The 27875-nt window shown below is 41.0% G+C and overlaps 1 protein-coding gene across 4 annotated transcripts in view; it reads right to left on the bottom strand.

The window, feature by feature from the left end:
- The window catches only part of gish (casein kinase I gish), a 156739-nt gene that overhangs the window by 16708 nt on the left and 112156 nt on the right, over positions 1-27875 (bottom strand). For 2 of the 4 annotated variants that reach the window (XM_076175652.1, XM_076175653.1), the window contains one exon: positions 10905-11003. The exons of the other annotated variants lie outside the window; for them this stretch is intronic. In XM_076175652.1, coding sequence (XP_076031767.1) covers positions 10905-11003 — 99 coding nt within the window. The remainder of the gene's footprint in view (positions 1-10904; positions 11004-27875) is intronic. 4 annotated transcript variants of the gene reach the window in all.

Raw genomic sequence — 27875 nt, 5'->3', positions numbered from 1 at the left:
TTCTTCCTTGAATAACTTAGGAGCAAATCCAGTGGCTATTGTTGTTTTGTTCCTTAGACTGTCTGGCCAAGCAGTCCTGCCTCCCTGAGGAACACCATGACTGGAATGGGGTTTTCCCCACAAATCCCTTACAGAGTGTACATTGTGTTATTGGCACACATGTTTGTGCACACTACAGTCTTCCATAATCTGTTCTATAGTATGGGGTGAAGTGTTGTGGCTATTGCCAGTTATGCTTCTAAACTCCACTATACTTCTTCCATTATCTGGTGACCCATAGGGTGTGGCCGGCAAAACCAGCAGTGTTGCCACATCTAAACCATCTCCAAAGAAATCATGGGAGACACTGTTTTCTTTATATTTGCATGAATGACCAGTATGAGTGACCCATGCATCTGTGACTCTGTGACCCCCCACCCCCCCCTCACGGAAATTCCTAGGTCGGGAGCTGGGGCAATGTCACCTGACCAGAGATACCACATTGTTTAACAAGTTTCTTCTTTTCTTTACATGTATAACAATTACTCATATCACCTACCATTTAATGAAAAAATCAATATGCATTTAGAATATTCCATGTTAACATACTCGGGGTAGTGGACAGCTTCTGGTATATGATGAATGTTTTGATTCAGTACATGACAACACAGCAGACAACACCTTGTGGGTCATGAGATGATGGAAATAGTATACCAATTGCTTTACTCTATCTTATGACTCAGCTATAAGTATGTCATCTACAAATAATTGTCTTGCCTCCCATTCTCACTACCTCCAAACCCTAGCTAGCACCCGTGTTAACCTCCCTAACCAGCCCATCCATACACATGTCGAAAAACCAATGTGATGTAACACAACTCTGGTGCAGCCCCATCTTCACACCAAACTACTTATTATTTCCATTCCCTACCCTAACACATTTAACCATCCTCAACAGACTTCTCCTATCCCATACATCTGCAACATATTCTAAAATGCCTCCTTCAAACCAATAAAAGTCCAAAAGACCTCATTACCCATTGCCAAAATCTTCTTCCATGTCTCAATATGAAAATTTTATCTACACATCCTCTTCCTTTTCTAACCCACTGTTATTCCCCAATTATCTATGTTCCCACATGACACCCTCCAATACACCTTACCAAATACACTAACAGACTGATCCATCTAAAACTGTTATATTCATACTTGTCAAATCAAGTACTGTATAGAAGAAAAGGTAAAAGGGGCAGATGGAGAGATGATAATGTAAGAGGAAGATGGGTAGAGTATTTTAGGGAGTTGCTAAATGTGAAGTAGGATAAGGAGGGAAAGGTAGTTGCAGTGGGAAGCGCTAGGAAGGTGACAGTGGTGAGTGAGGAGGGTGGAGGAGAGGTGGGAAGGGATGAGGTGGGTGTGGTTGTTGGAATGATGAGAGCGGGTACCCCTGGGTTGGGTAGGTGTCATGTGGAGTGTCTAAAAGGGGGAGGTACAGTGATGGTGGCCTGGCTGGTGGGGTTGTTGGTGTTAGTCTAAAAGAGGGCAGTGGATGAGATGCAGGGATTACCTGTGATCCAGATAGAGCCAAGAAAAGTGGGAGGGAAGGGTGGTGAAAGGGAGTGGAGTATGTGGGGATGAAATGGGTGGGAGTGGATTTATGACTGACTTTGGCTACCTACCTTCTAATGGGGGAAAAAGCCCTTGATGTATGTATGTCTTCATTTCCTTTGTATAGCAAAACTATATACACAAGAACACTTCCCTCTTTGAAGCATACATTAAATAATCTGACTAGCCATTCAACTGCAACTACTTCCTCTGTCAGATACTCCACGTGGCAACCACCTTACCAGCTTTCAACTTTTTCAATACTCTATTTCCTCTTTTCCTATAGCTCTCTTATTCATTTCTCCCATCACAAATATTTTCTCAGCACCTCCCACGGCTATGATAAAACCATCCCTATCCTCCTTTACATGAAAAATCCCTGAAAGACTATATCTCTCTTCCCCTTACCATCTTCATTTCCAATAATATATGTCCATCAATACCCTTTACCTAAACTCAGCCCCCTCACTATTCTAACTTCCTTCCAAATGGTCTTTCAACTTTTATCAAAATTCTCTATTAAACATCTAACCCACCTTGTATATCCTCTAGTTTTTGCTTCCCTCACCTTGCATTTTGATTCCATCCTCTTCTTCAGCAATACAAACACAAACGACTTACAAACTTTACAGAATGTAGCAATAAAAGTAATAACAGGATCACCCAAAATCATCCCAACTGGACACCTGCATGTAGAAACCAAAATCCTTCCCATAGAACATCACATGAAAATGACAGGAACACAATTCTATACCAGAACCTTCTGCACCACAAACACATCATATATCTCATGAGCACTGCACTACCAACAGAACAAAACAGAAGATGATGTCAGGAGAGGCTGTCATGACTGGATGTCAGGCTGTTCCCCCTGCCTAACCCCAACAACTTTATGGAAAGTGGTCGGAACCCTCATAGCTGACCACCTTCCAATCACCACCACCACCACCAAAACACAATATACCCCAGTTGGCAAGGCATAAACTACACTGGCATCCTTAGCTCAGGACTCCATCCAGCACTGAAACAGTACCAAGACAAAACTGGCCTGGCCACTCACTGGAACAGCCTCAGGGACAACAGATTGATTCTTCTTTACCTTTTATATACTTCCCTAACTCTACTTTGAAACTCCTCTTATGCTCACTTATTTTCTGCCACCACTTCCCATTTTGCTACTTCTCATCCTTTTTCTTCCCATCCTCTTCATTATACATACCATCTTTGCACATTTTATCATTTCCTTCTTGAATCATACCCACCTTTCTTCTAGTTTTCTTCTTTATCCTTTACTACATCCCATACTTCTCTCAGTTTCTGGTTTATATATTTTCCTTTATCTGATTTGCTCCCCTTCAGCACTTCTCTGCCTACCTCTCTTTCCTTCACCCTCCACTATTTTCCTTCTACCAGATAATGATCTGACAATCCACTGCTCTCTTACCTGAATACACTTCTGTCCTGAAATCTTCCAATCCTCCTTTTGGGTACCACTGCATAGTTTATTTATGTCCTCTCAATTATTCTCCCACACATCACCCTAACCCACATATACTTATGCTTGTCTCTTTTCTTAGACCCCGTTTACTTTTGTCACTTTCCTTTCAATGTGCGTCTGCGTCTAACACCTCTCCACTACAGTTCCTTCCTGATACCCCATTCTCCTTAGTACTACATTTACTGGCTCATATCCTACCATAGCATCTCTAGCATTAAGACCCAACACCACTACCTTTACACATTAACTCTAAACATATTCATTAAAAAAAAAAAAAAAAAAAAAAAAAAAAAATCATCGCTACTTTCCTCAAAACCAGGACTGTACACTCATTACAGTCCAGATCTTCCATCTCAATTTCACCTTCACCCACATGATTTCTCCACCACACCCTTCTCTAATTCATCACTTACCAACAGTGCCACTCCTGACACACTACCTACTACACTCCCAAACTCCAACTCACCCTTCCCTTTGTTTCATTTCACTCAACACCAGCACATACATCTTTCCCCTCACAAACACACCACTTTATTAATCTCTTCCATTTTACTCTCATCCACACCACACCCAAAATAATTTAATGACCCTCCTCCCAGATCCCATAGGTCTTGACTTTGTGAGAAAAATATAGCAAATTAGTTAAATGACCATCCTCCCAGATCCTCTTATGTCTTGACTTTTTGAAATTAAAATGTAGTTAAGAACCCCCTAGTCCTCTTATTTCTTCTCACTTAATTACCTTCTACGACATGCAGGAGACATGGTGGCACTCTTTTCCCACTCCCAACCAGCAACCACAACAGGGGGATCAAAGAGGAATAGATGTACATGTGGCAAATAATAGATTCCAGGAAGTAACATAAAGGAGGTTCTGTATAGCACAAAAGCATCTCACCATTCCTTCAAAATAGATTTTTACTCTAACATGATAAATGACGTGTGGCTCTGGTCCACTGGGGTGGCCAAAACCAGTCCTTAAAGTACTGACTGCCTGTAATATTACATACCAAGTGCACGTACTCGACATTTTCTCTTTTTAAGTAAAAGTTGGATTTGAGTGGTGGTTGAACTTGTGCTGGAAGGCTTTGTTTTTCTTGTGTTGTATGCTATTCTCACATGTACCACTGATCAACTGGTGAGGTAAATTTATCTGTTCTGTGATATCTTTGAATTAAGGACTAATTTCTATCTATATTACAACAGGCTTCTTCCTCCTTGAAGGGAGATAGCAAGCCAAGGTACCCCACCCATCCCACTCCCATTTCATTGTAGCTCCGTATGAATGAAGAGTCATCCCTGTCTCCTGCCCACTACCTAGGTCAGAAGCAGTGCAGCAAGACACAGCACTACAGCAGTGGCATCTGCTTCATTTACATGGTGATCATTCCTTGTCCCCTTGTGCAAAAATAGAGAGGATGAGGAGAAATCTCTTCACATTATCTCAATTTATATTCCACTTACCATTCTTTTCTAACACTTATCTTTTGCCCTCTCCCTTCTCTGCTTAAGACATTTCCCTTTTACTCAAAGCCCCCTTCACCCAATCCATATTATTCTTGGTATTACCCTTAAGTTCACCCCCATCCATTTCTGCCTTCCACACTCTTCTTGATACTCTTCATTCATTCTTACCTTTGCCCAAACCATCTCAGTGTTCAACTACTCTATCTGCTAGCTCCCTTTCCACATCCACTCTCCTCATTTCTAATTTATCAATCATCATAACACCTACCATACTTCTCAAACACATTTAATTTAATATTTTCTGACTTAAATTCCAAGTCTCAACCTCATACTGTGTTGTAGGCACAATCACCCCTTCATATAATATTTTCTTTCCATCCACTCCCAAATACCTATTTCTCATGGCCCTTTTCATTCTCCCAAGACAATTACCCATTTCTCTCACTCTACAGTTTACCTCCACTCCTCCATTCCCTGCTACATGTGGCTTTAACTATCTAAAACATATCCATTATCTTTAAACTCTCTCCTTTAAGACTTACTTCCAGCTTACTGCCACCCTCACTTGTACATCTCATCACCCTGCTTTTACCCACATTTATTTTCAACTTCCTTCTATGGCATACTTTTCCAAACTCGGTCACCAAACCCTCCTCTGACCCTGCCAGAAGTGCAGTGTCATCAGCAAGCAACTGACTCATCTCCCACTTCTTTCCACTATCTCTAATCCTGTTCTTCTACCTTCAGTTCCCATACCAGCCCATCCATGACATAAAACAGCCCTGGCACATCCTCATCTTCACCTCAAAACATTCTCTCACCTCATTTCCAACTCTAACAAACTCTAATATTCATGTGAAAGCTATTGACTATCCTTAACAGCTTTCCCTCTATCCTATATATCTGCAGTACCTCCCATACTCTAACAAACTCTAATATTTATGTGAAAGCTATTGACTATCCTTAACAGCTTTCCCTCTATCCTATATATCTGCAGTACCTCCCATAATGCCTTCCTGTCTCCTCTGTTACATAAATATGTACATATATCAAGGGCTTTTCCTCCCTTGCACGATAGTCAAAGTCAAAGGCATACACTCCCACCCATTTAATCCCCACCTAATCCACTCCCATTCACCACTCCCTCCCTTTTTTCTTGGCTCCTCCTGGATGATGAGTCATCACTGCATCTTGCCCACTGCCCTGGGTCGGAAGCAATGTAGCAAGACACAGCACATCCACAGCAAGGCCACTTTATTTAATCACCAACCCCCTGTCCATTCCCTCATGGAGAAAAAGACAAGACGAGGAAAAATCTCTTCAGGCTGCATCAAAATATCATTCATACGTACTCCCTTGCCCCCTCCATCCCTCACCCACTACCTTCCATGCATCACAGCATCTATAAACAACCATTCTCCACTCACCCTTATCTTCTCCCTTCCTTCCTCAACAGACATTCCCTCTTTCTCAATGCCCCTTTTCCTCTCTCCATCCATCTCATCCTTAGTTGCCCCCCTCATGTTCACTCTCTCCACCTGTCTTCCATACTTCTTTTACTAATATTTCTTCTTTCATTCTTCCCATGTGCCCAAACAATCCTAATACTTTTTCATCAGCCCTATCTCCCAACTCCCTTTCCACTCCTGCTCTCCTCACCTCCTCGTTTCTCACTCTATCCAACCTAGTAATCCCTACCATACTTCTCAGGCATTTCATCTCAAACACATTTAAACTCTTCCTCTTTTATGTTCCATATGTCTGCCCCATACAGTGCTATTGGCACAATCATTCCTTCATACAGTCTCCCCTTAGCATCCATTCCCAAATGTCTATTTCTCATTACACTTTCTAATCCCTCAAGGCATTTACTTGCTTCTCTCAATCTACATTCTATCTCCACCTCCACTCCTCACTTTCCTGCTACATTCACACCCAAGTATCTAAAGCTATTCACTTCATCCAGTCTCCCTTAATACCCACTTCTAATTTGCTGCCACATTCTCACCTTGTACATCTCATCACCTTACTTTTACCCACATTTATCTACAACTTCCTTTTGCACACATTTCCGAACTCTGTGACTGACTTCCTTAATCCCTATGATCCTGCTACAAGTGTAGTGTCATCAGCAAACAACAACGGGTTTATCTGCAATTTTTCTCCATTTTCTTTAACCATCTCGAATCTCCAACCCATTACCCTTGTGTTTACCTTTTGCACCACCCCATCCATGCATAAATTGAACAGCCAAGGTGACATAACACATCCCTGGCAAAGTCCCACTTTTACCTCAAACCACTCACTTTCTCCATTTCTAATTCTAATACAGGCACTACTATTCTTGTAAAAACTCTTGATTGCTCTTCACAGCTTTCTTCCTATCCCACATATCTGCAATACCTCCTACAATGCCTTCCTGTCTATACTCTCATAAGCCTTTTCCAAATCCTTTTCCTAAACTTTTCTCACGTATATGCTTTACCACTAAAATCTAATCCATGCAACCCCTACCTGTCCTAAACTCACAATGTTCCTTACTAATTTCTCCCTCTGTTCCTCTCCTAATCCTCTCATTCAAAATCCTCCCATAAACCTTACCTTCTCTCATCATTTTAATAACTGTTTTCACCTCATCTTTCCTTATTTCTCCTCCATTTTCCTCATTCATCATGGCTATTTTCTTAGTGCTTCCCACTGCAACTACCTTTCCCTCCCTGTCCTCCTTCACATTTAGCAACTCCCTAAAATACTCTGCCCATCTTCTTCTAACTGCTGTCTCTTCCATTATCATCTCTCCATCTGCATCTTTTCTTCTCTGCTTGATTTGCCTCCTTTTCTTCTCTAAATTTTCTTCCAAAACATCTTTTTATTACTTTCAAAATTTTCTTTCATACTCTTACCCATTCATCTGTTCTCCTCTTTGCCTCCTTTATCTTAAGCTTTCTCTTTTCTTTGTACCTCTCATATGATTCTCTCGTCTTATTTTGTAACCAATCTGTGAATACCCATTTCTTCTCTTCAACAACCTTCTTTGTTTCATCATCCCACCACTCACTGCCCTTCCTTCTACTTCCTCCCATCCTCCTTGTTCCACACACTATCTTTGCACACATTGTGACTCCCTCCTTGAAACATCCCCATTCCTCCTCCACTCCTAGTTCTATTCTATCCTTGACTCCCTCCCACTCTTCTCTCAGCTTCTTGTACTTCTTTTTCTTCTCCCATTAAAACATATACATCCAAAACTCTTCCTATTCTTTTCCTGGTTATCACTATGTAGTCCATTAAAGCCCTATCACCAAACCACTACCCTCTCCCATGTGTACTTATGCTCGACTTTCTTCCTAAACACTACGATTTTTTCCTGGAACTCCACACTTTCCAACCACTCCATCTACTGATTCATCTCCTATCTCAGCATTGAGATCTACCACCACTCCATTGACATTTCTTCCTAAACCCTCTATAGACTCATTTAACCTCATCCATACAATGATGCCTGTGTAGACATCATGAGGTGCAAGTGGGTACATGAGGATGCCTGTGTCGGCATCTAGATTATATTTATTTTGTAGTTGTAGCTGAGTGACCCCTGAATTTTGTGAACTGGCTTGATCACATCTTCTGTCTTTATTATTACTAAGTGAAAGAGAATGAGTAATACAGCAGTGACTTTATACTTCATAATGCAAGTGTTGTCATGCATCAATATCATACCTCAGGCATCCAATGCTGCATGCAAGAATTTGACCTGTATTGATGAGGTTAAACCTATCCAAAAAACCTCCCTTTCCTCTACACTCTTCTCACTACCAGGCCCATATGCGCTTACAAAGACCCACATCTCCCTTCTAAGTTTCATTTTCATCCACATTAATCTTGAGGGGATGATCGAGGATGAGATGGATGGAGTGAAAGTGGCACTGAGCAAGAGAGGAATGTATGTTGAGCAAGGAAAAGAGAGGGCAGGAGATAGGGATGAGTGGAGTGGTTGTGTATAGGTGATACTGTTATGCAAGGAAGGGAGGGGCAGGAGATGGGGGGTAGGGGGTGCTGAAGTGCGAAATCATATTCTAATGCAGCACAAAGGGATTTCTCCCTGTCTTCTCTTTTACTCCATGAGGGGACAAAGAGAGAGGTTTACCAATTGAGTGAAGTGGCCTTGCTGTGGATGTGCTGTGTCTTGCTACACTGCTTCAGACCCAGGACAGTGGGGTACAGGGATGATCCATCATCCACAATGATTAGAGGGAGGAAAGGGTGGTGGAGGGGAGTGGAATAGTTAGGTGTAGATAAGTGTCTTTGACATTGCTACCTCCCTTACAAGGGGGAAAAAGCTTTTGGCATACAGACAGATAGAAAGCTGAGTGATCCCCATATTCTGTGAATATGCTCATTTTTTTTGTTTTTTTTCCATTAACATTTAGGGTGAAAGAGAACAAGTATTGCATGCATGTATTGTGATGCATCATCAAATCATTGTACATCTGGCAGCTCAATGTGTGAGCAAGTATTGAGGAGGTTAATGCCCCATCAACCACCTTTCCATCCACCACCCTTTCTCATGTATACCTATGCTTGGCTCTCTTCTTAAAAAACAGGTTTGCTATCATCAACTCCCTTTCTAAACACATCTCCAATATCATCTTAGAACTAAGATCCTTACCTGGCACCCCAAACTTCCACTACTCTATCTATTGGTTCATCCCTTACCCTAGCATTGATATCCCCTAACACCACTATTCACATTCCTCCCAAAATTCTTTAAACACCCATTAAATCTATCCAAAAAGCCTATCTTTCCCCTTCACTTTTCTCACTACCAGGTCCATATGCACTTAGTTTCACCTTCACACATTTCAACCTTGAAGACATTTCACTCATGTACTTTTCTTTCTCGTCACTTTCCAGCATGGCCTCCTTCCCTCCCTTGCCCTCTCATCTCTTTGACATGCTACCCAAACCCAAAATCACCTCTCCCCATTGGGTTGCACCTCCATAAAGAGCTGAGGGTGTTGACAGATTTTGAAGATGGGTGAAGCAGGGAGATGATTCTCTCTGATGTCTGTCTCACTGAATCACCATTTGCAGATAGCCTTATTGGTCCCTCTGAAGAGGTGACATCATACAATTAAGAATCAAAAGAAGGGTGTAGCATGAAAAATCTGTCGAAATCTTAAATATTGCCATCTCCACATATGGTGGTATTCCCACTTCATTTAATAAGGGTATTTCTTATCACTTAAAACTTTTCAGTGTGGAGGGCATTTTGCTTAAGTGAATAAAATCACAGTGGTGGGTAGAAAAAGGTATTAGTTGTAAAACACAAACGGATTAATCAAGATGGGTTCAGCGGTTTCCTTTTGCTGAATAATTACCAGACAGCAGCTACAAAAAAGGTAAGTCATACAATACATAAAGGGATAAAACTAAGACCAAGGAGAAGGATGACACTATGTAATTTGTCATATCACTCTTGCATTCTTCTCATCCATTGCATGCACCTTCCAATGAAGACTTTTAATCACAATTTCTTTTCTACTCATCTCTTCCCTCCTCCTCCTCCTCCCTCCCACTATCTTTCTTATTATGTTCTCTACTTCCTTTTGTTACATTTCTTTTTACTTTGGCATCTAACTTCACCAAGGGAGTTGCCAACTCATTGAGTGGAGGGTAAGATTCTTTGCACCCCCGAAAACCAAGGTAATTGGAAGGATGGGGTAAGATTCCTTACTAACACAAATATGTATACATATAAATATATACACTGTACAAGTATACAGTATAATTCTGTATCTATGCATAACAGAGATGTAAATCTAATTGCAAAATAAAATTAAAAACATTTATTCACACATTAATGTTCTAAATGTTATGGGACTTTAAGGCTTTATGTACAAAATCTTCTAAAACTATTGCTATCACATAATTATGTCTCCTGAAAGCGGAAGAGTAGAATTGAAGCAAAATTTTTAGGTCTGTTGAATTTGCAATTTTTCATTTTGTGTGCCAAATTTTAGTCACAAAAAGGATTTCCCGCCCCTTTAAAGTACTATTAATCAAACTAATTCCACTACATGATAGAAACCAGGGTTGAATTTAAGTTTTGTCCACAAAATAACAACCATTCAAACCAATTCAGTAATTAAAAGAGACACTTGCTTGACAGAGTAAGGTAGTAAGACAAAAGTAGAAGAGAAAGTTGGGAGGTCCAGCCAAAGCCCAGTCACTGCATGAAGTGGTAAGAGAGCAGGAGTAAGTAAGTCTAGCAAGGAGCAAAGAAGGGCCTCTGAGCCATCATACAGCAGCAGCAGCCATCATCTGTCCTCCTTTCGTGCTAATAAATTACCTGGACGGAGCCGTGGCGGTCAGCAGGGGTTAGGTTGCCACCCAGCGTGTTGCCCTGCTTGGGTGTCTCAGGCCAGGCCGGTGTGCCTTTGGTACCTCCCTGTAACGGCCCTAGGGTAAGACTAACAACCAACCAACCATGCATCACCACTCCTGCAGCCAGCAGCCAGTCATATTAATTGTCATGGGATCTTCCACCTGCATGTGCTCTGCTTTAAGAACTTCTACAAGACAATACTACTAAGTATTCCTTGGTACAAATTACTACTGTAGAAATAAGCATAAATTTCAACTATATAGTGGAAGGAAATGTCTAAGCCTTGTCAAGATAACCCTTTAGGTTACACTGGACTATCTCTGTAGCTTAGCATCTTTTGACTACCAGGCAAATGTCCTTCTTGAAAAGGTGCTCTTATTACATCTAAGCTGTCAATGGTATTCATGGTTTGTTGAACTATGCACTGGCTATCATGACCTGGGCCAACCACTGTCTAAAACTACTTGGCAAAAAATATATAGAATCAAAATATCTAAGCATAAGTATCCATTCAATTGTGTTTATGTAGTCTACATGTAAAGAAGAACAAAATACTGCATGAAGAAATTATCTGTACTTACAGAAATAAAAATAAACTCCAACCAATAAAATATGTTTAATCTTTTGCTGTATTTACTGAGCTATACTTTTAAGAATAAACTCGTCTCCTCTGTCTCTACAAAATGGGTCTGGAAGCAAATCTAGTTCACCACAACTCTTGCAGCTACTCCAAACTATTCTCCTGATATAACTGATGCCAATCTATCCACTTTCCCTTAAAATAACAATTACCCTGTACATACAAATGTAAATGTACTTAATGAGTTGCAGTTTATAGTGTTGATGTTATTTCATATATGTATGTGTGCGCATGTGTGCATACATGCATGTATTTACCTATATGTAATACACAAGACAGTTTTAGGGTTTCCATCTTGGTGCTTCCAAGGGTCAAATTCAGCTTTATGTTCATTACACTATCTACTTATTTTCCAAGTTCCACTAATTAATGTGTCTGTATGGGACTGTCCTCCTTAATATTCTTCAAACATTATGTCAAAAAACAGTTTCTTCCCACATATTCTGGCTTGTCTTCTGTACTGAACTACAGTCTTGTCATTCATCAACCTCTAATTTGGCTTCATGGTCAAGGAACTTTGATTCACATAATAAAACTAATTCCTCCCATGCCACTGTTCAAAACAACACCATTTGAGCCTCTAGACATTCTTATATTCAGGATAAGTTTCATAATTTTGTCCTGTTTCAATTCACTTAGAACTAACCTCTTGCTCAACACAAGGACAGCCCATGACATTATTCATGATATCCAGTGATGATATAAACAAGGGAGTCTGTCATCACATATCTGTTTTGGTTTCAGGTTTACTGTGTACAGCCCTTCCTACATTTATCCTGCTAGCCCTCATATCCTAAATGTAAATCTCCATAACTATATACCAATTCCCACACCTAACTGCTCCTTTCCCATATTTCAATCAATCTGTTGCCCAAAGATCTTTCCTGCGAGAGACACATGGCTCCCGGGTAACCTGCAACTGCCACCAGACTGGCCCATAGGTCACTCAAGGAAGAAATATTTTGTTCTTGTCTGGGTATAGCTAGGGTGGGGCAGTGTAGGAGGAGGTGTTTAGTCTTTTGTGTGATGCTTGCACCTGGAGCAGTTTCTGAGGCTAAGGCTGTTATGTATTGCTATTATTTTAAGTGTTGGATGGTGACCAGAATGTAGTCATGCTTGTGTGGTTCTTGCACCTCTTAGGCGGAGGTGGTGTGTGTGTATGTGTGTGGAGGAGTTTGATTGTAGGGAGCTCATCTTAGTGTGCATGTGTTTTTGTATGAATGTGTTGTGGGGTACAGGTGGTAGGTTGTTGATGTTCAAGCGGTATGTTACTGGTGTAGATTTTAGTTATATTCATTGGTTGAGCTTGTGTGATGTGTTGAGATGGGTTAATAGACTCTTGCATAGAACTATGTTCCTATAATGTTCATGTAACATTTTTTGGGAAGGGGTCTGGTTTCTGTATACAATGTTCTACTTGGGTGGTTGGGTGCATCTTGTTATTATTCTAAATTCTTTTATTTCTATAGTTTGTAGGGTATCTATACTTATTTTCCTGAATGTTGGAACCATGCTGTGGTAGCACAATTGAGCATGGTTCTCAAGCACTATCTGTAGACTGATTAATTTCTTTCTGGTGACCAAAGCTGGCCCTTGCTATTTTTTTTTTCTTTTTCTTTTTTTTTACTATTGTGCTCAGATAAGAGGGAGGGTGGAGGGGTGTGGAGTGTATTCAGGGATGGAATGGGTGGAAATGATTTTATGCCTTTCCCTTTTTGGCTACCTCCCTTGTAAGGGGGAAAAAAGCCTTGGTATATGTATGATGTATGTATGTACTATTGTTTTTATTTAACTTGGTTGGGGCATTCTTAGTAGCTATTCTGTAGTTATTATGTTGGGTTATTATTGTCAGTTCATCTGCATTAAGTGTTATGCATTGGTTGAAGTACTCTGCACTGTCTGCCAGCTAAGAAGTCTACTCCCCATTTCTTGCCCACATCTATCTCTAAGATAGCACATGTCTGGGAACTGCCTTGTTATGCCCATTTCCACTATCTGTTCTTTCTGGTGAAGCTTTCCAGTTAAATCCCCCACAGAAAGGTTTGTGGAGTGGCATCTTTTAAATCAATGTTGATTTGGGGAGATGGGCAGATTAGCTACATTTCTTTCTGTGATCATTCCTTCCATCAACTTGGTTATGGTGGCAAGTAACAAGATTAATCTGTTGCTCAATTAATGATATCTTTATTATCATTAACATTTATTATTGAATAATTTTTCTTATGAAAAGCATTCATTTTCCCTATTGTTTGAATTCTGTTGAACAACCATAAGTGGTTGAAAACATCTGTCAAGGCTTTCACTGTATTGCAAAATGAGGTGTTTTAGATCAACGTGACCTTCCCTGGATCTTCTGCATGGTGATTTTTTGTTTTCTTCATTGCCCCTTTCACATCTTTGTTGAAAGGAAGAGTGGCACCTGTATCTAGTTTGATTTTCTGTATGTCTTTTGTTATTTCTCAAATTTTCTAGAGTTTTTGGTTTAAAAATGGTTACATAGAAATGCTTATTAAAGACATTACATTGTTGTTTTGGCAATCGCACTTTCCCTTGAGGTACTCCAACCCCTTTCACGGGTGGGGGTGGGGGGTTCACTTTCAAATTCTTGACTGTTTTCATAGTTCTCCACCTTCACTTGTTTTCCCCATCTATTGTACTTGCATAAATTTTCCTGTTTTCTTTCATAATGTTTTTCTTTGGTTGTTGTAACAGTTCTTTTTCTTGTTCTGAGTTTTGATTTAATTCTTAGTTTCTCTCTTTAAGTGTGGCTACCTAGACTGAGTATTTGCGTAATTGTTGCATATGTAGGAATTGAAACAGTTCCATGTGTTTGTGTGGCAATGTTAATGTTTATTTATAGTATGCTTAACAGTATTGTATTTTTGTGCTGGAATATTTTTGGGAGTTTGAGCAGATATGTGAAGGCTTCATCTCCAACTCTCTGAGTACAGATTCATGTTGGGGAGTATAGTACATGTGAGGTGTGCTTATGTATAGCATGTGGTACAATGGCTATCTATACAAAATTTATGGTTCTTATACATGTATGACATGTGTATGGGTTGTTGGTTTCTATGTCTCTGTACTGGCCTCATCAAATGAGAGAAAAAACAGAAACGGGAAAGAAGATAGGTTGGCAGGAAGTGACCAGGGGAGAAAATAAACAGAGTGGATTTCTAGGCTCAGTCCAGAGACATCTTACATATAGGTGACGTCAAAGTCCTTATTGCATGGTTTGTGTCCAACAGTGATTCTCCATCCTTTCTCAAATGGCAATGCTGCCTCTTAAATGCATGTCATAGTAGCACCTTTCCTGTGCTTACTCTAGGTAGGTGCATACCACAATGGCAATGAACTGCTTTTCCTAAGAGCATTGTGCAACTTCCCATTTGTCACCACCTGTGTGTCTGTTTAGGTTTGTATTTAGCTGTGCATGTGCTTCATGTACATGTATGTATGTTTGTGTGGATTGTGTGTGCACATACAAGTTTGTGCACACTATCAAGACCCATATTTACCATCTAATTTCTCATCTTACTTCAACTGCGCTAAGCTACTACTTTGCTTTTGTACCCTTAAATGCAGACTAACTGGTTCAAGGACATTTAGTACCTAGCTCCTGTTAATATAAGGTATTATTATTAAGCTCTTCTCAACTGCCACTGTTACCATCTAGTTACCTGCAAAAGATGAAGTTCTTCTCCACATTTATCCTGCTGCCACAAAAGAATCAAGTCTTTGTCATACTATCTAATTGGGAACTATCATGACTTTCAGCCTCAAAGCATATTCAAACCTAATAATCAAGGTTTCACCAAACCCAATCTCTAAGCAAAAAACCATGGACACTGATGGATCTCTGGTTACCATCCTGTTTGTGTTAACCTTCATGTCTCATGCAGGAATTACTCTGGAACCTACATAATAATGCATAAATAGATTTGTGCTAGTGCAGCACAGGAGGTGGGTAATGTGAATCTAAAGAAAATATTAGTCATTAAAACCAAAAACATATTGCAAGACAAGTACAATAAACAGACATCACCATCATATTACATCAGGCACTACCTCAGTCTTTTCTGGACATTCTAAAACAACAACAATTAAATGGGATAAAACATCCACTTCCCCAAAATTGATCAGGCACATCTGATCATCAACATGACATCCCAAAAATCTTCCATTAATGGCATGGCCTCTAAGTGAAAACATGAAATAAAACTCAAGATACTGAACTCTTCATTCACAGCAATACCAGTAATAATTGTTGCCTCAAGTTTCAGACTGGATAGTCAGAACCCCACAGTGGCTAACAACTGTTCTCAGCCCTCCCACAGATCTCTGGGAAGCAACCTCGTCCAGCTGTCTACGTTGTAATAGTGTGGGATTGTTAGTACTAGAAGGGGAGCATTCATCAATCGTCTAGTCTCCTAATGTGAAAAGGTGGAGGAAATACACAACTGATGGAGAGATCTTAAGCCCAGTCCAGAGACCGGGTGTCTGCCTCTACAGACAGAAATAAGGTGTTCATGGGTTTTCAACAAGGGCAGCAGGGAAACGATTCTCTGATGCCCATCTATCAAAACTACCACATGCAGGTACATGTTGTTGGGCCTTAACAACTCTCATAAGTAGGTCACCAGCCCACCTATGAGTAGTAGGTTCTATAGCTCCCAAAACCTAAAGGGGACAGTTTCCTCTTATTAATTTCCTGAACAATAACATATGAAACTAAAACAAGAAATAATTTTTCCTGTGTCTTCACTCATTCATACCCTCCCCTTCAGGGAAATCCAATCAAAGTAATTTATTCTTCCCTTCACATCCAGCTCTCACATACATAGATGACCTAATAATAGCCCAATACTGCAACTGCAAGTTAACAAAATAACATACATATACCAAGGCTTTTTCCCCCTTACAAGGGAGGTAGCCAAAAAGGAAAAGGCATAAAATCATTCCCACCCATTCCATCCCTGAATACACTCCACACCCCTCCACCCTCCCTCTCATCTTAGCACCTCCTGGATGACGGGTCATCCCTGCACCTTGTCCACTGCCCTGGGTCAGAAGGAGTGTCACAAGACACAGCACATCCACAGCAAGGCCACTTCATCAAATCGGCAACCCACCCTCTCCGTCCCCCCATGCATAAAGGAGAAGACGAGGAGAAATCCCTTCGGGCTGCGTCAAAATTTGCTCACACATACTACCTCCCCTGCCCATTCCACCTCATGCATCACAACATCATCCATATACAACCATTCTCCATTCACCCCTGTCTTCTGTCCTCTCCCGTCCTTCCTCAACAGACATTCCCCTCTTCCCCAAAGCCCCCTTCACCCCATCCATCCACCTCATCCTAGGACGTCCCCTCATGTTCACTCCCTCCACATCTGCCTTCCATACCTCTTTTACTAGTTTTTCTTTACTCATTCTTTCCATGTGTCCTAATACTCTTTCATCAACCCTATCTCCCAACCCCCTTTCCACCCCTGTTCTCCTCCTCACCTCCTCATTTCTCACTCTATCCAGCCTAGTAACCACCATCATACTTCTCAGACACCTCATCTCAAACACATTCAAACTCCTTCTCTCTTCCTCTCTTATGTTCCATGTTTCTGCCCCATACAGTGCTGTTGGCACAATCACTCCTTCATATAGTCTCCTCTTAGCATCTATTCCCAAATGTCTATTTCTCATTACACTTTTTAATCCACCAAGGCATTTACTAGCTTCTCTCAATCTACATTCTACCTCCACCCTCACTCCACCTTTTCCTGTCACATTTGCACCCAAGTATCTAAAACTATCCACTTCCTCCAGTCGCTCTCCCTTAATGCTCACTTCCAGACTACTGCCACTTTCACCCCTTGTACATCTCATCACCTTACTTTTACCCACATTTATCTTCAGCTTTCTTCTATCACACACTCTCCCAAACTCTGTTACCAACTTCCTCAATCCCTCCTCCGATCCTGCCACAAGTGCAGTGTTGTCTGCAAACAACAGCTGGCTCACCTCCCACTTTTCTCCGTTTTCTTTAACCATCTCCAATCCCTGACCCACTACCCTTGCATTTACCTCTCGCACTACCCCATCCATGTATAAGTTAAACAGCCAGGGCGACATAACGCATCCTTGACGAAGTCCCACCTTTACCTCGAACCACTCACTCTCTCCATTTCTAATCCTGACACAAGCTCTACTACTCTCATAGAAACTCTTGACAGCTCCTAGAAGCTTTCCTCCTATCCCGTATATCCGTAAAACCTCCCACAGTGCCTTTCTGTCTACCCTGTTGTAAGCCTTTTCCAGGTCCATAAAGGCCCAAAAAACATCCTTCCCCTTTCCTATAGCTTTCTCACATATATGTCTTACCACAAAAATCTGATCTACACAACCTCTACCTGTCCTAAATCCACACTGTTCCTCACCAATTACTCCCTCTGTTCCTCTCCTAATCCTCTAAATCAAGATCCTCCCATAAGCCTTCCAAACTACACTTAACAAGGTCCCTCTGAAACTACTACATTCACACTTGTCCTCTTTTCCCTTGTAAAGTGGAACTATACAGGCACTCCTCCAGTCCTCGGGCACTCTACACTCTCCAGCAAACATTACATAACCTCACCAGACAGTCCACCATCACTGTGCCTCCTTTTTTTAGACAATCTGCATGGCATCCAGAATAAATAAAATAATAAATAAAATAAACTAATGAGTCTGAATTATGGCTGACACAAACCAGAATGCATGTTTCCGTTAAGAGTCCTTGTGATAATGTTATCCCTTGCTACCGTGAATATTTGAACATTTGAAGTGCCCATGATTTCATTGTCAACCTCCCCCACTGGACAAAACTCTAAAATACTTCTCCTCTGAAACACACAACTATAATTCCTCATATTAAAGACACTTAAGTGAAAGCAAACTAAAAACAGAACATACTTAAAACAGAGGCACAGACTGGATACCAAAAATTCATTGTGTATAAACAATTCAGAGCCCAATGACAGGTACCTATGAGTCATGGTCCAACAAGATGTGGACATCACAGAAAAAATCATCTCTGTGCTGCTGCCTGTCAACTCCATCAACATCTCTACCTGGAGGTCGACTCTCTCCAGACTAGATCCAAAACCTCTATCAGCTCTTGACTATACTTTTTCCACCTTATCACACAAAGGTAGTTGAAAACTGTTGACTGCTCCCCAATTCCTACTACTATAGGTGAGTGACAAACAATCAACACTAATGCTGTACGGAAATAGTCCAAACTTTCTTCCCAGAGATCTATGGGCCACTGTATGCCACTGTGTGTTTCCAATGCAACGCACATCAAGAGTTATTATTGTTGTTATAAATAAACTGGGTGAATAAGGAATGTCAGCCAGGAAGAGAAGAGTGTAAAAGACTGAAATGGAGGGATATTAAGAGTGGGTGAAAGTGACAGCCTGAAGGGATTTTTCCCCCTTGTTTATTCTATAAATCATTCTGAATGGATCACGATGTTTTGATTTGGTAATGCAGAAGTGGTGAATTATCTCTGCTAAGAAATTGCTGTGCCTCACTGCACTGCCCCCCAACCCTAGCAGTACAGTGGAGGACAGGGATGGGTTTGATGCATTTGGGGTGAGTGAGTATTTTGACTTAGTCACTCATCTTATGAGGAGGTCTTTAGTATGTGCAGGTGCGCACACACACACACACACACCTAGGTGAATACATTTAAACTCTTCCTCTCTTATGTTCCATGTTTCTGCCCCATACAATGCTGTTGGCACAATCACCCCTTCATACAATCTCTTCTTAGCATCCATTCCCAAATGTCTATTTCTCATTGCACTTTTTAATCCCCCAAGGCATTTACTTGCTTCTTTCAATCTACATTTTACCTTCACCTCCACTCCTCCTTTTCTTGTTACATTCACACCCAAGCATCTGAAGCTATCAACTTCCTCCAGTCTCTCCCCCTAATACTTCAACTTCTTTCTTTTGTATATTATGTGTGTGTGTATATATATATATATATATACATATGTATATATATATACACACACATATATATATTATATATATATATATATATATATATACATACATACATATACCAAGGCTTTTTCCCCCTTCCAAGGGAGGTAGCCAAAAAGGGAAAGGCACAAAAACACTCCCACCCAGCGCATTTATTATTAACAGACTGGCTGCTTTAGATAGGCATATAAATCCTTCTCTGTCGTTATTATTTTCTTACATTTATATGTGCAGCTTCAATTGTCTTTCTCATCTTCTTTTGTAATCCTTTGTGTAACCCTTCCCCACCTATCACTCTCTCATTTGTCTTAAACAATTTATCAACATTTTATCATAAATATATATATATATATATATATATATATATATATATATATATATATACACACGCACACACATACCCATAATCCCTTTTCACACTTATATGGTGGGTGGGCAAGGCAAAGCATACATCCACCCTTCATCCATCAAGCTATCTGGCATTAGTTAGACCCATCCAAGACTATGTGGTATGATTTTGGTCTCCACCCTATTGAATGGAGACTAGAATCAGTACAGAGGAGAATGACCAAAATGATACGTGGGCTAAGAAATTTACTTTACAAGGACAGGCTTAGGCACCTTAATTTACACTCTCTGGAAAGACGCAGAGTACAGGGTGATCTAACAGAGGTGTTCAAGTGGATCAACGGCTTTAATAAGAGTGATGCAAACAAGAACGAAACATTAAGACAACAGGGCAGGAATTTAAATTGGACAAATTCAGATTTAAGGAAATAGGCAAGAACGGGTTTACCAACAGTGGTCAATGACGGGAATAGACTTAGCCAACATGTGAGCACTGAAAATATCAGACGTTTTAAGAGAAGGTTAGATAATTTTATGGATGGGGATGGTAAATGGTAATGGACATGGAACTGCCTAGTGTAGGCCTTATGGTCTCTTGCAGTCCCCTTTATTCTTATGTTCATCCTATACCCAGGTTGTCACCCCTCTCATCTCAATATGTCATGGATGAAGGGTCATCCCAGGTCCCTGCCACACCACTCGGGTCACAGTCAATGCAGTGAGGCACAGCACTTCCACAGCAGAACCCAGCAGCCAGAGATGGTTTAACCCCCCCACCCCCACCACACACACTACTTCAAAATATGCTAACCCTCTTCTTCATTTACTAAAAATAAATTATGCAATAGACAATTTTTTTTTTCAGACTGCATCATCTCTTCATCCATTTACAACCATTCCCCATTCACTCCTATCCTTTGCATAATTTCTCCGTTTTGACTGACATTACTCTTATGCTCCCCATTCACCCCATCCATCCACCTCATTCTTGGTCTTGAAGTCCATTCCATCCACTTCTGTTTCTCACACTTTTTGGGAAGCTGAATGTATATACACATACCAAAAGGTCCTTCCCCCTTATATATATATATATTTTTTTTTAGCCAAAGATTACACCTACCCTATACCCACCCCACAACCATTCAAAAACCAATCTGCTGTTCCTCCCATCCTAGCTACTCATGAATGAAGGGCCATCCCTGTTCCCCACCCTCTGGTTGGGATGGAGACAGTAGCAAGATGCAGCAACTCTACAGCATGACCTAACAGCTGATGCAGAATAGGTACCCACCTATTCATAACATGGTGCCCACCCCCTCGACTCCCACTATCTCTCATCTACTGGATAAATATAGAGCACATCTTTCTGGGAATTCCTTTTTTTAAGTTTCCTCTAACCTCTGCCTTCCATACTTTTTTTTTCTTTATTTATTTCTTGTCTTCATTCACTCTTTCCATATGTTCAAACCATCCAAGTATACTTTAGTCAACCTTATTAGCCAGCTCTTTTTCCAACACCACTTTCTGACTCACCTTACTTCTCTCACTCTATCCATCTTTGTTACCATTTTTTTTTTACAGATTTCAAACTTGTTAAGGTTCTTCTTTTTTGCATCCTTCAAATTCCAAATCTCTGCTCCATAATGTTGAGAGTGCAATCATTTCCTCATACATTCTTCTCTTTGCATTCATCCCCATATACCTATTTCTCATGACTTTACATTTCCCTCCCATACATTTACTTGCTTCCTACACTCAATAATTAACCTTGATCCCCAACTTCTCCATTCCCAGCTATATGTGATCTTAAATACTTCAAGCTCTCCATTTCCATCACATTTACTTTTGGCTTCCTCCTCTCGCATACCCTCCCAAATCTACTACTAACTGGTTCAGTCTAACCTCCAACTCCTAACAAGCAAAGTGTCATCCACAAACGACCGAATTACTTCCTATTCCCTTCCACTTTCACAAGCACCAAACACACTCACATTTACCTTCTGCATCACTCCATCCATAAACACACTGAACAACCATGATGACTTTATATAACCAAGGTAGAGCCTTGCCAACAGTCATGCAGGCGACTCAAAAATCATCTGATTGATGTCACTGTCCAATAACGAATTTCTCACATATATATACATAATAGAAAGAGAGAGAAAGAGAGAAACAGTAGGATTTTTTCTTAGTACCTCCACAGATGTAACATTTCTATATTTTATGTATGTATGCATGTTTGTATGTATCTTTCAATACATTGCCCCTGGTCTTCCTGCAGAGGATATCTATATACCAAAGGCATCTTCCCCTTGGGTGGGGGTGGGTGCATGCCTTGGTCATCTTACCACAAAAACCTGATCCATGGAACCCATATCTGTCCTAAACCCACACTGTTCTTCACCAATTACTCCCTGTTCCTCTCATAATCCTCTCAATAAAAACCTTCCCAGATACACTCGACAAACTGATCCCTCAAACTACTACACTCCATTTGTACCCTTTTCCCTTGTAAAGCAGAACTATACAGGTACTCCTCCAGTACTCTACCCTCTTTTAGAAAAAACATTAAACAACCTTACCAGCCAGTCCACTATCACTGTACCTCCCTTTTTTAGATACTCTACATGACTCCCATCTAACTCAGGTGCTTTACCTACTCTCATAATTTCAATAACTGCTTTCACCTCATTTTTCCTATTTCTCCTCCATTTTCCTCACTCATCACAGTCATTTTCTTAGCATTTCCCACTGCAACTACCTTTCTCTCCCTATCCTCCTTCACATTTTGCAACTCCCTAAAATACTTTGCCCATATTCCTCCTCCTGCCATCTCTTCCATTATCATCTCTATCTGCACCTTCTACTTTTTCTTCTCCACTTGATTCACCTCCTCTTCCTCTCTTAATTTCCTTCCAAAACATCTTTATATTACTTTCAAAATTTTGTCATAGTCTTCACCAATTTCACATCTGTTTCCCTCTTTGCCTCCTTTACCTTATCCTTTATTTCTCTTTTCTTTGTACCTTGCATATCATTCTTGTCTTATTTTGTATTCAATCTGTGAATCCTTGTATTTTTCTTTTCTACAACCTTCTTTGCTTCATCATCCCACCACTCACTACCCTTCTATTTCCTCCCATCCTCCTTGTTCCACATACCATCTGCACACCTTGCGACTTCCTCCTTGAACCATCCCCATTCCTCCTCCACTCCTAGTTCTACTCTATCCTTCAGTCCCTCCCACTCTTCTCTCAGCTTCTTGTAACACCCCTTTTCCCTCTCATTTAAGCAGTTTAATCTAGGCACCTCCCTACCTTCTGTCCTTTTCCTCTTTCTCCATCTATCCTCCACTCTCAACTTACCTTCAACCAAAATATGATTGGATATTTCCCCACTCTCTCTAATTAGAACATGTACATCCAATATTTTTCCTACTATACTCCTGGTTACATACATATACCAAGGCTTTTTCCCCCTTACAAGGGAGGTAGCCAAAAAGGAAATGGCATAAAACCATTCCCACCCATTCCATCCCTGAATACACTCCACACCCCTCCACCCTCCCTCTTATCTTAGCACCTCCTGGATGATTGGTCATACCTGCACCTTGTCCACTGCCCTGGGTCAGAAGCAGTGTCGCAAGACACAGCACATCCATAGCAAGACCGCTTCATTAAATCGGCGACACCCCCTCTCCATCCCCCCATGCATAAAAGGAGAAGACAGGGAGCAATCCCTTCGGGCTGCGTCAAATTTTGCTCGCACATACTACCTCACCCCCAATCCCCCTGCCCATTCCACCTCATGCATCACAACAATACTCCTGGTTACCACTATATAATTTATTAAAGCCCTATTTACCACCCTTCCATCCACCACTCTCCTATGTATACTTAATCTTGAATTTCTTCACTGTATCACAACTCTCTAGACACATCCCCATCATCTCTCCACTACAATTTTTTCCTGAAACTCCACATTTTCCAACCACTCTATCTATTGGTTTGTCTCCTACCCTAACACAGAGATCTCCCAATACCACTACATTGATATCTCTCCCTAAACCCTCTATGCACTCATTTAAATCTAACAAAAATGCCACCCTTTCCTCTACATTCTTCTCACTACCAGGCCCATATGCACTTAAAAAAACACACCTCCCTTCCCAGTTACATATATACATATGTAAATATATATGTTATGTTGCCTTGGCTTTTCAATTATACATAGAAGGGGTGGTGTGAGAGGTAAAGAAAGGGTAATGCACTGGGAATTGGTGATGGTTAAAGAAAATGATGAAAAATAGGTGATGAGCCAGTTGTTGTTTGCTGATGACACTGAGCTTGTAGCAGGAACAGAGGAGGGATTAAGAAAGTTAGTGATAAAGTTTGGGGAGGTGTGCAAAAAAAGGTAGTTGAAGATAAATGTTGGTAAAAGTAAGGTGATGAGATGTACAAAGGGACAATGTGACAGCAAATTGGAGGTGGGTATTAAGGGAGGGAGACTGAAGGAAGTGGATAGCATTAGATACTTGGATGCGAATATGGCAGGAGAGAGGAGGTGGAAGTAGAATGTAGGTTGAAAGAAGCAAGTAAATGCCTTGGGGGATTAAAAAGTGTAATGAGAAATAGACATTTGGGAATGGATGCTAAGCATAGATTGTATGGAGTAATTGTGCTGTCAGCACTGTATGGGGCAGAAACATGGAATATAAGAGGAGTTTAAATATGTTTGAGATGAAATGCCTGAGAAATATGGTAGGGGCTACTAGGTTGGATAGAGTGAGAAACGAGGTGAGGAGGAGAGTGGGATTGGAAAGGGAAATGGGAGATAGGATTGATGAAAGAGTATTGGCATAGTTTGGGTACAAGGAAAAATAAGTGAAGAAAGATTAATAAAAGAGGTGTGGAAGGTAGAGGTGGAGGGAGAAAACATCAGGGGACGACCAAGGATGGGATGGATGGATGGGGTAAAAGGGGCATTGGGAAAGAGGGAAATGTCTGTTGAGGAAGGAAGGGAGAAGACTGAAGATAGGGTGAGTGGAGAATGGTTGTGTATGGATGTTGTGATGCATGGGAGTGGATGGGGGATGGGGGGGGGGACTATGTGTGAATGATATTTTGATGCAGCCCAAAGGGATTTCTCCCCATCTTCTCTTTTCTGCATGAGGGACCATAGAGGGGGTTTGCCGATTAAGTGAAGTGGCCTTGCTGTGAATATGCCCAGGGCAGTGGGCAAGATGTAGGTATGACCAGTCATCCATGAGGAGCTGAGATTAGAGGGAGGAAAGGGTGGTGAATGGGAGTGGAGTGTGTGGGGATGAAGTGGGTGGGAGGAGATTTGTGCCTTTGACTTTGGCTACCTTCCTTGTAAGGGGGAAAAAGCCATTGGTATATGTATGTATATACATACATACACACACACACAGTGATAGATACTTGGAACAAATTAGACAACGAAACACAGTCTGTGTGTGTGTGTGTGTGATTTACCATTGTCTTGGATCATTTGTTGGACTCATGGTCAACAGCTATTTCCCTCCTGGAAGGGAGCTCAAGAGCTCATATATGAACGATCTATAGGTAATGCTGTGACCCTACACATGCACACACCCCCAACTGCTCACCCACAAGAGAGAGAGAGTGTGTGTGTGTGTGTGTGTAGGGGGAGGGTTTACCATGTGATAAAATTATGGCTCACGCTGTTGGACCCTACTTTGGAAGAAAGTTCTGATCTTTCATTCACAAGCTGTTAAACTGGGAAGGGCAAGATATAGGAATTGAATGGGTGTGGGATGGCTGTATGTTTGGAATCAAGCACCCCACCTTGTACAGGGGAAAAAGCCTTTTGTACGAGTGCAGACCACTTCCCAATAAAGGTCACAATGGAACAAGAAGGAAAATTTCAATCTACATAAAAAAGAACTTTCAAAAACTACAAAAAAAGCAAATTGGTACACGGTGGATAAGAGAAAAATTTAGGGATCTTTGACATATGACCAATTTCCACCCACCGACAGAGCACTAAATGAGGTACCTGCAACTATTCAGAATGCAAACAAAAGGCACATTCCAAGAGGGGTAAAAAATATAAGATATATATAAATAAACAAATAAATACAATAGACTAAAAAAATACTCTAAACTAAACCCACCCCTCACCCATAAAGCCGTTGGTACAACCCAAGGAAAAACACTATCACCAAAACAGCAATAAAATATCATAAACAAACACTTCTCCAAAAGAAGTTTCAAACCCACTACTTCCAAAAATAGGAATATATCACAAGAAATATGAAAAATAAAACTAGAAACAGATGCCACCTCCCCTTATCCCAACAAAGATGTAGAAAAGAAATTGAAAAACTTCCAGGTTGAAGGCCCAGATAAGATCTCAAGCATCCATCTAAAACACAGACTAAATGCAATAAAAGCCTAAAATAATATCTTCACAAACCTTTGATTGTACAATAAAATTCAAACTATCTGGAAAATTAATCACACATACAGACTCTGCACAACAGAAGGTAATTCTGATCAGTCTTCAAACAAATTATAAGAACCACAATTGACTATAGTTCCACTTTACAAGGGAAAAGGGGACAAGTGTGAATGTAGTAGTTTCAGAGGGATTAGCTTGTTAAGTGTAGTTGGGAAGGCTTATGGGAGGATCTTGATTGAGAGGATTAGGAGAGGAACAGAGGGAGTAATTGGTGAGGAACAGTGTGGATTTAGGATGGGTAGAGGTTGTGTAGATAAGATTTTTGTGGTAAGACAGATATGTAAGAAAGCTAAAGGAAAGGGGAAGGATGTTTTTTGGGCCTTTATGGACCTGGAAAAGGCTTACGACAGGGTAGACAGAAAGGTAGTGTGGGAGGATTTGCAGATATACGGGATAGGAGGAAAGCTTCTAGGAGCTGTCAAGAGTTTTTATGAGAGTAGTAGAGCTTGTGTCAGGATTAGAAATGGAGAGAGTGAGTGGTTCGAGGTAAAGGTGGGACTTCGTCAAGGATGCGTTATGTCGCCCTGGCTGTTCAACTTATACATAGATGGGGTTGTGCGAGAGGTAAATGCAAGGGTGGTGGGTCAGGGATTGGAGATGGTTAAAGAAAATGGAGAAAAGTGGGAGGTGAGCCAGCTGTTGTTTGCGGATGACACTGCGCTTGTGGCAGGATCGGAGGAGGGATTGAAGAAGTTGGTGACAGAGTTTGGGAGAGTGTGTGATAGAAGAAAGCTGAAGATAAATGTGGGTAAAAGTAAGGTGATGAGATGTACAAGGGGTGAAAGTGGCAGTAGTCTGGAAGTGAGCATTAAGGGAGAGCAACTGGAGGAAGTGGATAGTTTTAGATACTTGGGTGCAAATGTGGCAGGAAAAGGTGGAGTGAAGGTGGAGGTAGAATGTAGATTGAGAGAAGCTAGTAAATGCCTTGGTGGATTAAAAAGTGTAATGAGAAATAAACATTTGGGAATGGATGCTAAGAGGAGACTATATGAAGGAGTGATTGTGCCAACAGCACTGTATGGGGCAGAAACATGGAACATAAGAGAGGAAGAGAGAAGGAGTTTGAATGTGTTTGAGATGAGGTGTCTGAGAAGTATGATGGTGGTTACTAGGCTGGATAGAGTGAGAAATGAGGAGGTGAGGAGGAGAACAGGGGTGGAAAGGGGGTTGGGAGATAGGGTTGATGAAAGAGTATTAGGATGGTTTGGACACATGGAAATAATGAGTAAAGAAAGACTAGAAAAGAGGTATGGAAGGCAGATATGGAGGGAGTGAACATGAGGGGATGTCCTAGGATGAGGTGGATGGATGGGGTGAAGGGGGCTTTGGGGAAGAGGGGAATGTCTGTTGAGGAAGGATGGGAGAGGACAGAAGACAGGGGTGAATGGAGAATGGTTGTATATGGATGA

Source organism: Oratosquilla oratoria, chromosome 37 (genome assembly GCF_046742065.1).
Source record: "Oratosquilla oratoria isolate Oo_2021 chromosome 37, ASM4674206v1, whole genome shotgun sequence".
NCBI lineage: Eukaryota > Metazoa > Arthropoda > Malacostraca > Stomatopoda > Squillidae > Oratosquilla > Oratosquilla oratoria.
Note: the sequence above shows the minus strand (reverse complement) of the source record. Positions and strands in the feature narration are given on the sequence as shown.